This window comes from Martes martes, assembly GCF_963455335.1.
Source record: "Martes martes genome assembly, chromosome: 14".
Taxonomy (NCBI): domain Eukaryota; kingdom Metazoa; phylum Chordata; class Mammalia; order Carnivora; family Mustelidae; genus Martes; species Martes martes.
This window is the reverse complement of record NC_137902.1, coordinates 25819078-25832359: the sequence shown is the minus strand read 5'-3', so window position 1 is coordinate 25832359 and position 13282 is coordinate 25819078. Positions and strand designations below refer to the sequence as shown.

The 13282-nt window shown below is 41.0% G+C and overlaps 1 protein-coding gene across 2 annotated transcripts in view; it reads right to left on the bottom strand.

Moving 5' to 3' along the window:
* ARL3 (ARF like GTPase 3) overlaps positions 1 to 13205 on the bottom strand; it is a 33928-nt gene extending 20723 nt beyond the window's left edge. For both annotated transcript variants that reach the window (XM_080822578.1, XM_080822579.1), the window contains exons 1-3: positions 13062 to 13205; positions 6874 to 7017; positions 1466 to 1582 (exon numbers count right to left, since the gene is read on the bottom strand). In XM_080822578.1, the coding sequence (XP_080678704.1) occupies positions 1466 to 1582; positions 6874 to 7017; positions 13062 to 13064 (264 nt within the window). In that variant the 5' untranslated portion in view covers positions 13065 to 13205. The remainder of the gene's footprint in view (positions 1 to 1465; positions 1583 to 6873; positions 7018 to 13061) is intronic.
* Positions 13206 to 13282: the final 77 nt, after the last annotated feature.

The following is a 13282-nucleotide window of genomic DNA, read 5'->3' as shown; positions in this document are numbered from 1 at the left end:
GAAGAAAAGCACGGGCCTGAACTCTGGAGCACTCCAACATCCGGAGGGAAACAAGGGGGAAAATAGCAATGGAAACTGAGAAAGAGTAGCCAGTGAGATAAGAGGAAAATCCAAGATAGAATGGTATTCTGGAAAACAGGGAAAGATAATGTGTCAATGACCCCAACACTGACTTCCTTAACTGCATGGCTAGGTCAAGTAAGAGGACGATGGAAAACCTTAGCAATCTGGAATTCTTGGTGGGTCTGAATGGATGGTTCAAGAGAGAATAGGAGGAGGAAGTAAAGACAGCTCAGAAAATTCAAAGAGTTTTGTTTTAAAAAGAAACTGAGGAATAGGACTGTATCTGGATGGGATATACAGCCAGAGCAAGAGTTTCTTGTTCTTAAACAAGAAAAGCCACAGGCTGTGTGCATGCCCATAGAATGATCCAGTAGAAAGACACATAGGAAGCAAAAGCAGAGAGTGAGGTTATTTGAAATGCAAGATGGTTTCTATTGGTAATGAAGGCACCAATACGGCTGACTTTACGGCAGTTCCTTGTCTATGGGCAGAACTGTAGTAAATGCAAACTTTCCAGTAGAGTTTAATGAATATAATATGCAGGGTTGTTTTGTTTTGTTTTGTTTTGTTTTTTTCCATCCAAGTTCATGAGACCCCCTGGTTTTAGGCCATGATCATGACAAAAAGTATATAAGGTAGGGTGGGTTAACTGAGAGGCTTACGTATTGGAGAAATGGAGTACGTGGATAGTGAAATCTCCAAGAAATCCGAAACAGTAGTCATCCAGAAAGTGACAGTGAGCTGGGAGCTAAGATCTCGGCCCCTTCCTGAACGAACGATGCCTGAGCCAGGGAATCAATCCCCAATGCACAGGGCAGCTGCTTCTACTTCTGGACAGTGACAGTGATAGGAGACTTCTTATGCTGAGTTAAACTCTGCCACCTAATACTCCCCAGACTGCTCCTCATCCAGTCCTCTAGAACTATTCATGACGAGGCACAACTCTCTGACCTAACAGCTCTTGAAGCAACTGAAAACAGTTCCAAGTTTCTTTTCTGGGAAGAACATCTGTCTTTCAACCATTCCTTATGCATCATGATCTCCAGGACCTCCACCATCTTGCTTGCCTATTCGGGATACTCTTACTGATTTCCTTGGGATGGTAGAGTCAGTGGCACTATCTTCTGATTTCCCTTCTGATGTTCAAATCACTGTAGTAATTAATACTTTATTTTGTCAAGGTGAGTGTGGGTATAAGGCTGTACTGAGCAAAAGCAAAACTCATATACAAATTATACAAAGATGTTTCTCTCTCACAATGTGTAGTCTCCTGCTAGCCCTAAATTCATAGTGACTCATGTTACAGCAGTGGAATTACTGACAAGAAAGAACATTACAGTGTTAATATTCCTCACACACTATAGAAAAGACTATGAATTAGTACATCAAAAGGAGTACTTACGAGAATATCAGTATTTTCAAAATAATTTCTCCAGTATGGTCTGATTTTTCTCTGTCCACCAATGTCCCATACATTCAGTTTAAAACCTTGTGATTGTACACTTTTGATGTTAAATCCCTGAAACAGAGGCAAAAACACCAAGCTTTATTACGCTTTGAGATCACAATTTTTTTTAAAGATTTTATTTATTTATTTGACAGAGATCACAAGTAGGCAGAGAGGCAGGCAAGGGTGGGGGGAAGCAGGCTCCTTCTGAGCAGAGCCTGATGTGGGGCTCGATCTCAGGACTCTGAGATCATAACCTGAGCCAAAGGCAGAGGCTTAACCCACTGAGCCACTCAGGCGCCCCTGAGATCATAATTCTGACAAAGTTATATTTTACAGCTATGTTATTTATTAGTTGTGAGATACTCTGCCAAATGTGATACTGGTAATACTGAAAATAGTCTGTTATGATAGGAAAGAAAGAAATGTGTTTCTACATGCTTACTACATTTGGGTTTGGAGTCAATATTAATGTCATGGCTAACATGACACCTTCTGTAATAAGTGTACACACATGCACACACACGCGCGTGTTTCACACACACACACCCGAGGACAACTTGGAATGAGAACAGTTCTGATAATCAACACTAACAGATTATTACATTTAACTAACACAAAAACAGAAGCTGAATCTGAAGACTCAATAGAACAGAATAAATTCCAAGTTTAAAAAGAAGCAAGAGCTACAATCTGGAAGACAGGATTCTTTAAGAAATTTCTTCGTATGGGTTAATCAGGAAAAGGAGGGAGCTGAAGTCATGATGCTATGGGAGAAGCCGATTTGTAACTGGGCTCTTAGCCCCACGAGGAAGGGATGGCCTGCGGGAACAGCATGTTCAGACTCTGAAGTGGGGCCCTCAGTTATAGGAAGTGATGCAAATAAACAAGCAGGCACTGGCCACTGTTCTTTCATAAGCATTTCTGATGAACTTGAAAGTATTCATTTTCAGGACAGTGACTCAAGGTGGAACTTGGAGGAAGGTGAGCAAATCAGGGGCAGGTGGAACTGTGAGCTGGGAGTTGGTGTGGAGAGAAACAAATTAACAAGACCTCTGGGGTTTGGATAGAAGGCATTTCACGAGCCATAATTAAAAAATAAATCTTTTTCTGAGAAGGATATAGTGAAATCAGGACTTGAAAAATCCAATCAACAGCTTGCTACCACAGAAGTGACATTTCATCCAGGATAACTGGAAGAAGTGGGCCTGGGGCTGCCTCATCTGGCAGCCTGCCAGTACTACCTGCCTCGTGCAGAAGGATACGGCACAGTGTGACGGCGCAGGAACACCACCACCCAATTGCCATTGAGGATAAACAGACTATAGGGGATACCTGGGGACGATGCTGACTCCAGCTCCTGTAAGATGCCGACGACTGAACAAATTAGAGGTTGAAGAACTCTAACGGGAAGTGGCTTAAGCTTATTTTGTAAAAGGCAGCTTCATTCTGACTCGTTGACAAAACCACTTTTGTGTGCTTAAAAATTCTACACTTAACTACAATATTAAATGTCAAAGCCAATAATGTCAAATCTAGAATGAAGGAGGAGATAAGTAAGAGTAACTCCTGGAATTTGACCAAAAGCGTCAACTGCCTTAAATTTCTTGCAGTCATCCAAAAAAATTCTGTAAGTCATCAAAAGAAAAAAAATTCTATTAAGTCATCAGACCAACAAATCTAAGAAATTATTCGAAGGAAGTAATAATGGGTGCGAGCATTTAGAAATGGGTATTACATAAGTATTTACATACATTAACAATGTAGAAAGATATTCAGGATATATTATTCAGTGAAAATGATGATATGGTATACTCTTTATGAGTCATTTTTATTTTACTTTTTTATTTTTTTAAGATTTTATTTATTGATTTGACAGAGAGAGACACAGTGAGAGAGGGAACACAAGCAGGGGGAGTGGGAGTGGGAGAACAGGCTTCCCGCAGAGAAGGGAGCCTGATGCAGGGCTTGATCCCAGGACCCCGGGATCATGACCTGAGCTGAAGGCAGACACTTGACTACTGAGCTACCCAAGTGCCCCTATTTTACTTTTTTAAAAAAGATTTTATTTATTTGAGAGAGAGAGAGAGAGAGCAGAGTGAGTGAGGGAGAGCATGGGGGAGAGGGGCAAAGGGAGAGGGAGAAGCAGGCTCCCCACTGAGCAGGGAGCAGGAAAGTGGGGCTTGATCGCAGCACCCTGGGATCATGCCCTGAGCTGAAGGCAGACGATTAACCCACTAAGCCACCCAGGTGCCTGTCATTTTTATTTTTTATTTTAAATATACCCATCATAGGGGTGCCTGGCTGAGTCAGTCAGTAGAGCATGCGACTCTTGATCTCAGGGTTGTAAGTTTGAGCCCGATGTCAGGTGTAGAGATTAAATGAAAATAAAGTCTTTTAGGGGCACCTGGGTGGCTCAGTTGGCTGGGCATCTGACTCTTGGTTTTGGCTGGGGTCATGATCTCAGGCGCTTGAGATCCACCCACATGGGGCTCCACGCTCAGTGCAGAGTCTGCTGAAGATTCTTTCCCCTCCCTCTGCTCATGCTCTCTGTAAAATAAATAAAATCTTTAAAAAATAAAATAAAATTTTTAAATATACCCATCACATACATGCATAGAAAAAAAGGATACATTCTTTTTTTTTTCTAAGATTTTATTTATGTGAGAGAGAGAGCACGAGAGCTAGACAGAGAGGGCATATGTACACAGAGGGAGAGGGAGAGCAAGGAACAGACTCCCCACTGAGCAGGGAGCCTGATGGGGGGCTCAATTCCAGGACCCTGGGATCATGACCTGAGCCAAAGGCAGAAACCCAACCAACTGAGCCACCTAGGTGCTCCTACTTCTTCTAATATAAAACAAAACACAATGAAAGTTTGTTTTTCTAAAATTTTTTAAAAGATTTTATTTTTAAGTAATCTGTACACCTAATGTGGGGCTCAAACTCACAACCCTGAGATCAAGAGTCACATGTTTTTCCCATTGAGTCAGCCAGGCACCCTGAAGGCTTGTTTTTACAGAATAAATATGGGGGCATCTGAGTGGCTCAGTTGGTTAAGCAGCCATTTATTTCTTGATCTCAGCTCAGGTCTTGACCTCAGGGCCATGAGTTTAAGCCCCTTGTTGGGCTCACACTGAGTATAGAGCCTACTTAAAAATAACAAGCAAAAGGGGTGCCTGGGTGGCTCAGTCAATGGTTAAGCGTTGGACTCTTGATTTTGGCTCAGGTCATGATATCAGGGTTATGAGATCCAGCCTCCAGTTGGACTCTGTGCTCAGTAGGGAGTTTGAGCTTCTCGTTCTCTCCCTCCACCCACCCTGCATACATGCTTGCTTTCTCTCTCTCAAATAAATTAAAAAAAAAAAAAAAAAAAAAGGGCGCCAGGGCCTTCTGCTCAGGTCATGATCTCAGCGTCCTGAGATGGAGCCCCGCATCATCGGGCTCTCTGCTTAGCAGGGAGCCTGCTTCCCCCACCCCCACCCCCCCACCCCCCACCTCAGTCTGCCTCTCGGCCTACTTGTGATCTCTTTCTCTCTGTAGAATTAATAAATTAAAAAAAAGAATAAATACGAAAACTTGACATCATATAATAACAAAGTCACCTATAACATACCAAATAAAGCCTGAAAGTTAGAATTGGAACTTTGAGTCCATTACCTAAGAGTTCATTTCTATGTTCACAGTGCTGGATGCCCTCATTTTACTGGTACTCTTAAGAGATACAGCCTACTGCTAATACTCAATTAAAAAGAAAAAAACCCTAGACTTTTCTTTTTCTGGCAGAAATCCTGACACAGTAATATGTGTTTTTAGCCCTTCTAGGCTAGACTACTGTAATTTGCTCCTCCTTAGGCTATACATTAAATTTGCTCAGAAGCTGTAAAATTGCTCATTTGGTAGCAATTGAAATGACTTTTCTGCAAAAAGTTGCAGATCAGTAAGACTCACAAGCTGTGAAGTACACACACCAGCACAGCCATTCAAACCTGACACCAAACTCATATCACAGTACAGTGGTGGAAAATGCTTTTAAAAACTCTGCTTTTGCTAAAACCTCTAATGCTCAAACACTTTAAAGTGACTAAGACCAACCGGGCTGTCCTCTAGTTAGGAAACCCGACGGGTTGGTCAAAGGTCAAGCTTTCTCAGGCTTTCCTACTGGGAAGGAGGTCTAAAGAAGGAGGTTTGTTCCACTTAGGATTTCTCTTTCAACTTCCACACTGCCAGCACCACTGTTGCCTTCTCCTTTGTATTTTGCTGATTAGCCCTAGCCAAGAGGCTGGATTAAAAAATATATGTGATTTTTAAATTAAAAAGTAATATATATTTGTATTTATTAAGTCTGAAAAACATACACTAAAATATTAACAGTTTTTCTCATAGTACTCTGGTTTTTTCTTTTATATTCTCTCTGTATTTTCTTTTTTAAGATTTTATTTACTTATTTGAGAGAGCGAGTACACATAAGCAAGGGGCGTGGGGGCGGGCAGTGGGAGAGGAAGAAGCAGGCTCCCCAACTGAGCAGGGAGCCCAACGTGGGGCTTGATCCCAGGACTCTGAGATGATGACCTGAGTCAAGGGCAGATGCTTAACGGACTGAGCCATCCAGGCACGCCCCCTCTCTGTATTTTCTGCACATATTAATTTCATTATGAGAAGATTAAGCTATTCTAATCACTTAGAGCTGAGGGAATTGTGTCTTGAATATATATATATGCTTATTTATTTTTTTTAAAGATTTTATTTGAGTTGGGAGGGAGAGAGAGACAAAGAGCGTGAGTGGGGTGAAGGGCAGAGGGAGAAGCAGAGTCCCTGTTGAGCAGGGAGCCCGATGTGGGGCTTGATGCTGGGAGTCCAGGATCATGATCTGAGCCCAAGCCAGACGCTTAACCAGCTGAGCCACCCAGGCACCCCTATACATGCTTATTTAAATGATTTATTTAAGAATTGGTAAAATATACATAACATAAAATTTACCATTTTAACCATTTTTAAGTGTAGGGTTCAGTAGTACTAAGTGCATTTACACTGTTGTGCAACCGTCCAGCAGCCATCCACAGAAACTTTTCCATCTTACAACTGACTCTCTGTGCCCATTAAGCACAGACCCCTCCAATCCCCTCTGTCTCCAGCCCCCTTTTCTACTTTCTGTCTCTATGAATTTGACTACTCTAAGTACCTCATACCTATGGAATCTCTTGATATGTTTTTGAAATCTTAGATGATTTTTAAATTGTATAGACTTTTCTCAGTAGCAAAACTTGAGGGTGGACAAAACTGTATTTCCCATTTTGCCTTCCATATTGCTATGATCACTTTCCATATGTCACACAAGCACCTGGGGCCAGGGCAGCGCTCACCTGTGTAGGTGTAATGTGGCTGATGTCTTCAGATGCAAGCTGCTTCAGAAGAGTGGTCTTGCCAGCATTATCCAAGCCCAGGAGAAGGATCCTCACCTCCTGGTCTGGTGCACTTTTCAATTTGCGCAAAATTGAGAGCAAGCCCTTAAACAACCGTGAAGAAGAGAGATTACTTTTGGGGCACTGACTTTGATATTAGTAGATACCAGATTATCTTCTTGAGAATATCTCCTTGAAAAAGGTTCTTGGTTGTGGAGAGCTCATAGTATTATTTTCCAGCTCAATGTCATTTATTCCATTTGCTTCCTCCTCCTAAGTTTTGGCAGAAGTACTTCAGCAAATTTAGCAACTCAATAAATAGCATGGCTTATTCCTGTTCTTCCTATTAATCTAGTTTAGCAGTCACCCCCAACCTTCTGGGAGTGTGAACTACAATTCACATTCCTTAAGCCCTTCATACACACTTAGAGTAGAGCACGCATCCTATCAGACTATAGGTAATTGATTTTTGTATTTCTCTCCTAGAGTATATTCACTCCTAGAGTGAAGTTATAGCTTTGGTCTCTCACCATGCCTGGCACTTATTAGACGGACATTAGATAATAACTGTTGAATTTAATACAGTTATCACCCAAGTAAGTGCAAGATTTTACAGTGCTACACACATACACACACAATACAAAAAAAAAGTTGTAAAAAATTGCTTGACTTTATTTCAAGTTTACGTTTAAGATTTCAGCATTAAAAATACTCTATCATGATCTAAAAAAAAAACCCAAGGCATGGTATAAATTATGTTTTTCAGATGAAGAATCTGATACAACAGAGAGGTTAGAACATTGCCAAAGTCAGTCATGAAGAATAAAAACAATCACAATTTAACCAGGGTGGTTTTGACTAGTAATTTAATACAATATTTGTTTCTTGTTTTTATTATTTTTTTAATGGCTAGAAATAAACCATTTTGCTTATAGCTACAAACATAAGAAAAATCGTGTAAGATAGTTATTTGTTCTGTCCTGCAGCTGACAGTCTTGTTCCAATGAGTTACAACAAGAATCAAAGAATTCCAGAGTTTAAAGGGCATATAATCTAATCTCCCAGCCCAAGCAGAAATTCCTTCAAGCTGAGTCTTAGAATTATATAAAATGGTTATATTTTTTTATCGTTATTGCACCGGGCAATAATTCAAACCAGCCTGTTCACTAAGATCAAATAACCATTATGTGAAATAATTCTCAACAACCGAGTCTTTGGACAATGATATGCAAATAATGCATAATTATTAAGAATTCCTTTCTGCCTCAGAGATTCTTTGTTTACCACTCCTAGTATTCTGTATTTGCACCGACTTGCAAAGGATTACATTAACCTCTCCGTGCCTCAATCTTTTCCACAATAAGATGGAAGATTTAGCTTAAGACAGAAAGACAAACTCGATACCAAAAGATTTAGGCAAGAGTGATTGATTTCAAACAAACCAAAAGATAGGCAGTTCTTTTTTTTTTATTTATTTTTTTTTTGGCATGACATTTTTCTCTTGTTTTTATCTTATCTGGCCTTGAATACTCTGACACCATTCCTTTTTTAAACTGTATTTATGAGAAGTCTCCCTGGCTTCTATTAGCTACATTGCAATCACTCATTTATAATACCACCTTTCAGAGCAGTTAAAATTAGAATTCTGAGATCCTCAGGGGACTGGTAATATAAAAAGGCTAGAACAGGGAAAACACATTGTACTACTCATCCTGAGTTCTTGATTAGATGTCCTCATTACCTCTTCCAATAAAATTCTAAAATAACCAAAATTTATCACATCAGTACATGAAACGACAGTACAGGTAAAATTCTCATGTATTACCTACAAGTGCAGAAATCAGGAAAGCTGTTTCTATAAAATATTTTCGAGGTTCAAAATGAACGTTTTAGGTTTTTCCTCACATGTCTCCTCTTTTAAAACAAATCTGTAAATAAAAATACTGCTTTCTGCAGACTGAGACTTTTTATACACTCATTATATTTGAAAATTGAACAACGAAGAGAAAGTAATTTCTATTCATCTTAAAAGGAGAGAAGCAAAGCACAGAAGAGAAAACCATTCTAGCTACACCTGAACTTTATTAACCTAAAGGTATCAAAAAATGATACTTATATTGGGGCACCTGGGTGGCTCAGTGGGTTAAAGCCTCTGCCTTCGGCTCAGGTCATGATCTCATGGTCCTGGGATCTAGCCCCGCATTGAGCCCCGCATCAGGCTCTCTGCTCAGCACGGAGCCTGCTTCCCTTCCTCTCTCTCTCTGCCTGCTTGTGATCTCTGTCTGTCAAATAAATATATAAAATCTTTTAAAAAATGATACTTATACATTTCTAATGAGTGATTTTCCTTATCAGGAAACAATGGCTTCATATGCTTTACCTTTAAGTGGAATTACAGAGAAATGAAAAGTTCAGCTACTATTTTCTTCTATCAAAATGATAAATGGCATGTAAAGCATGGTCTAGGGAAGACAGATGCAAATACAGTACAGCATCATATTAACCCAACTACCGAGGACAGGGGATCACAGGATTATCGGGGTTTGCTAAATAGGGAAGAGGATATTTATAGATATCAGAGTTCTGCCTGAAAGGTACAAAGTAAGCTGATTTAAGAGGCTGGAGGAAAGAGAACAGAGTAAGTCTATGTTTCTAAACGTAAGAGTCCATACTTTATTTTAAATGTCAAATGAAGGGAGATAGCCATTAGAAGTTAATTTTATTATGGGGCTGAGTTTTGCAGTATAAATACAAGGAAACAAATTTTTAAAGTGCATTTTTGGTTCAAATACCCATTCATTCATTCCCTCATTCACATTAAATATCCACAATGTGCCCTAAGAACAACAGTGAGCAAAATAGACATGATTTCTGTGTAGGATTTGCATTCCTTTGACATTAAAGGGGATTTAAGAAATCAGAGCTTTAGTTCATTGTATAAAGTCTATCATCAGCATGTGTGCATATAAGTTATCTGCACCCTGGTGGACAGAAGTGGTCTGACTCAGTCATAAAATATCTAAACAAACTTTCTACAGGCGAATTATGAATAGATGTGCTATTGACTACAGATATTTTATCTGCCCCCAAATCAGCTTCAACTCAACTACTGGCAGAGGCAAGGTGCCCTGACCTGAAATGATACAAACTAGGTCATTAAGAGAAACTGGGGTGGTGGAGGGTGAGAGAGGAATGTGATGGTGGACGGAAAGTGTATGTGGCCTTGAGGAGCAGTTAGAATTTAAATATTAAGTAATCCGACTGTCAAGAACATGCACTCCCCATAACTAGCTTAAATGGAACTGACTTCCATGTATCTTTACCTCTTTAACAAAAAAATCATGCTGCTAAGGGAGCCCTTTATTAACTTCAGGAACTCCTATAGTTTTGGTAGGGAGAACCTCACCCAAGGTTGTTCTTTCTCCTCATCTCTCTACTGAATAAATACAGTGTTTCCTGAGGGGGGCAACACATGGGCATTTCCTCAGGAAGAGTGGGTTCCCACCTGACCAGAGTCCTAATTAAAAACATTGGGGGTTGGGAGGTGCCTGGCTGGCTGAGTGACTCTTGATCTCTGGGTCATGAGTTCAAGCCCCACATTGTGGGTAGAGATTACTTTAAAAAAAAAACAAAAAAAAACAAAAAAAAATTATGGGTTTTGGAATTTCATACACTTAAATTCACCTTTCTTACGTGCGTAACCCTTGGCACCTAGAAAATGGGAACAATATTGATATCTTAAGAAAAAATGCTATGAAGATTAAATGAGATGAGATATGTAAAGCATAGTGCATAGTACACACTCAAAGCCATAGTTGTGTTTGTTTTTTTTTTTAATTTTTCACTGACCATTTTCTGACCCCAAAACACAATTTTAGGAACAATCTTTAAATGCTGAACATGCTTGCTAACTACCGCTAGGCTCATATATGTAGAAAGTACTCCATAAATAATTTCTCAATGAAGGAGTCATCTGTTAAGTAGTAATGACTTAATGCACGAACATTACCGTTATCTTAGTATTTCACTGAAGACTTGATATCAAAAGGCAGGGCTAAAATAGCTGACCAAAAGTTCAGAGAAAACATCTAGGTTTTTAAATAAGAAATAAAATGTATTAGTCATAGCTGAAGTTGTTTAAAAAGCAGAAGCAAAAACCTGGGACTCAGTCTCCAGTTGTACAGTTATCACAGGGATGGGTGGGATACCAGATGTGACACACTTAATCACACCACTGATGGTTTAAATTCTATGTTCCACTTTCAGTTCTAAGAATAGCTCACACTATTGGAGATTAAAAAAAAAAAAAAAAGATGTATTTGGGAAACCAGATAAAGAATCCAGAATGATTTGCCCTAATTTCATATTGTTCATTTTAGGAAAAAGAAAAAGCAAAAAACAAAAACAAAATCTGTCTTGATCAATGAACACAACAGTTGTATACAATAGTGCTGCAGCACTGTCAACTTGCTATCTACAGTGTCAATTTGCACTGGACACATGAGCAGTGGTTAATTTATTGTGGCCTGTAATTATAAATTAAGCAATCATGAAATTATACAGCCCACTTAATTGATAAACAAACTGGGAAAAGTTAGCTAACTCTCATGCATTTCTCATTTATGATGACATCTCATTCTCTGTTGGTTTGGCATGCCTTTTTCATTCCAATTCTAGTTATTTTCTGTGTAAATATTTATGTTTGTACTCATTTGTTGAGAAAAACTTAGCCTTTAAATGGACAGCTCATGTATAAATGATTAATAAAAAGAAAACATGTAAAAATCTGTTTAGCCTGAGGTTAATAAAACTGCAATGTAGCAAGTGTGAAATGTGATTGGCAACTTCAGATCAAATAATTCTACTTCTTTAACAATCTGACAATGTAAAATCAATTCTTTTTCCTATCAAAATTTACTCCCTGGATAATTTGACCAAAGGTGCATGCATTTTTTCCCCTTGCAGACATCTAGTCTTTTCTTCATAAATTAATGAAGGTTGGACCTTTCTAAAAGTCAAAAAGGACCGCGGGGTGGGGAAGTAACTGTACGTTTGAGTGCCTGGCTCTGTGCAGTTGGTAAGCCAACTAACCTATTCGAAACGCTTCAAAGTCAATTTTGCTTTGACTTGCTCTAAAACTACTTAATTCCATGTCAATACCCTCCAACTAACTGCACAGAAATCAACAAGAAACAGCGTGTCAACGGTCAAATGTTTCACACATCATAATTCACAATTTGGGGAAGCTTTAAGTCTGACAGAGAAAATCCAATTGATAGCCACTCCAGCTTTAATTTCCCATTCTTTTTAGTTTGGAGATCCCAAGGCGAGATTAAGATCTTTGTTTCTGGTGTGGTCATATGTAAAAGGTTGCAACAGGTTTGAAATCAAATACTAAGGACCGGGCAGCAAATTTGCCTCCTTCAATACGGATTAAGTATTGAAGGGAAAACAGGTCATCACCATCAACCAGACTTTACAGAACTCTCAGCAAACAACTCGTTGCTGCAGAAGTGAGCCTGCCACGCAGACACCAAGACGGCGTAAAATCCACCAGACACCCAGTGCAAGCGGTACCTCTTTGTGTCCTGGGATTTACACCCCTCCCCCCAGAGGCAGGCACATCTCGAGGAAGAGGAGAGCTAGGCTACCATCTCCCCTACATGCACCTCTCCCATGCATGCACCTTTGGTCAAATTATCCAAAGACAGTAGCCCTGACCCTTCTCCCCGCTTCTGGCGGGACCCCGGTGGACCCACTTTCCAGCGGTACTGGAAGGCCGATTCTCTAGGACGATCTAAGCCTGCATGCGGAGGCTGCTTTTCGCAGCTACTCGGATCCGCCCTCGCCTCAGTCCCTAGTAATGATGGAGCCCCAGCTCCGCACCGGGATAGCCACGCAAGCTTCCAGCCCCTTTCCCTAGCTTCGGACCCGCTGCAAGCCCCGCCTTCCTCCCCAGGCCCAGGTCTCCTTCCAAGGGCCCACCTTCCGGGCTCCCCGCTGTCCCCCGAAACCAATCCAGAACCCAGACAGCAGGCTGAGCGCCGTCCCATTCCCTCCTCGGCTTCAAGCGCAGTGCCCGCCCTGGGCCTGAGGACGGGAGGGGGGTGACCGGCCATCTCCAGAGGGGCCCGGGCCCCCACACTCACCATCCTCCCGCCGAGTCCCTCCTCCTCCTCCTCCTCCTGCCTCCCGGTTACCAGGGGCAACTGCTGCGGCACCGCCCCCGACGTCCCTCGCACGCTCAGCCAAGGAGCAAAAGCGGCCGTATGGGGCGGGGTCCAGCTCCGCTTTTCCCCAAAGTGCGCAAGCGCGTCAAAGTGCCCGCCCACGCGCAGGCGGGCTGCTGGAACGACTGGAGCCGGCTGCC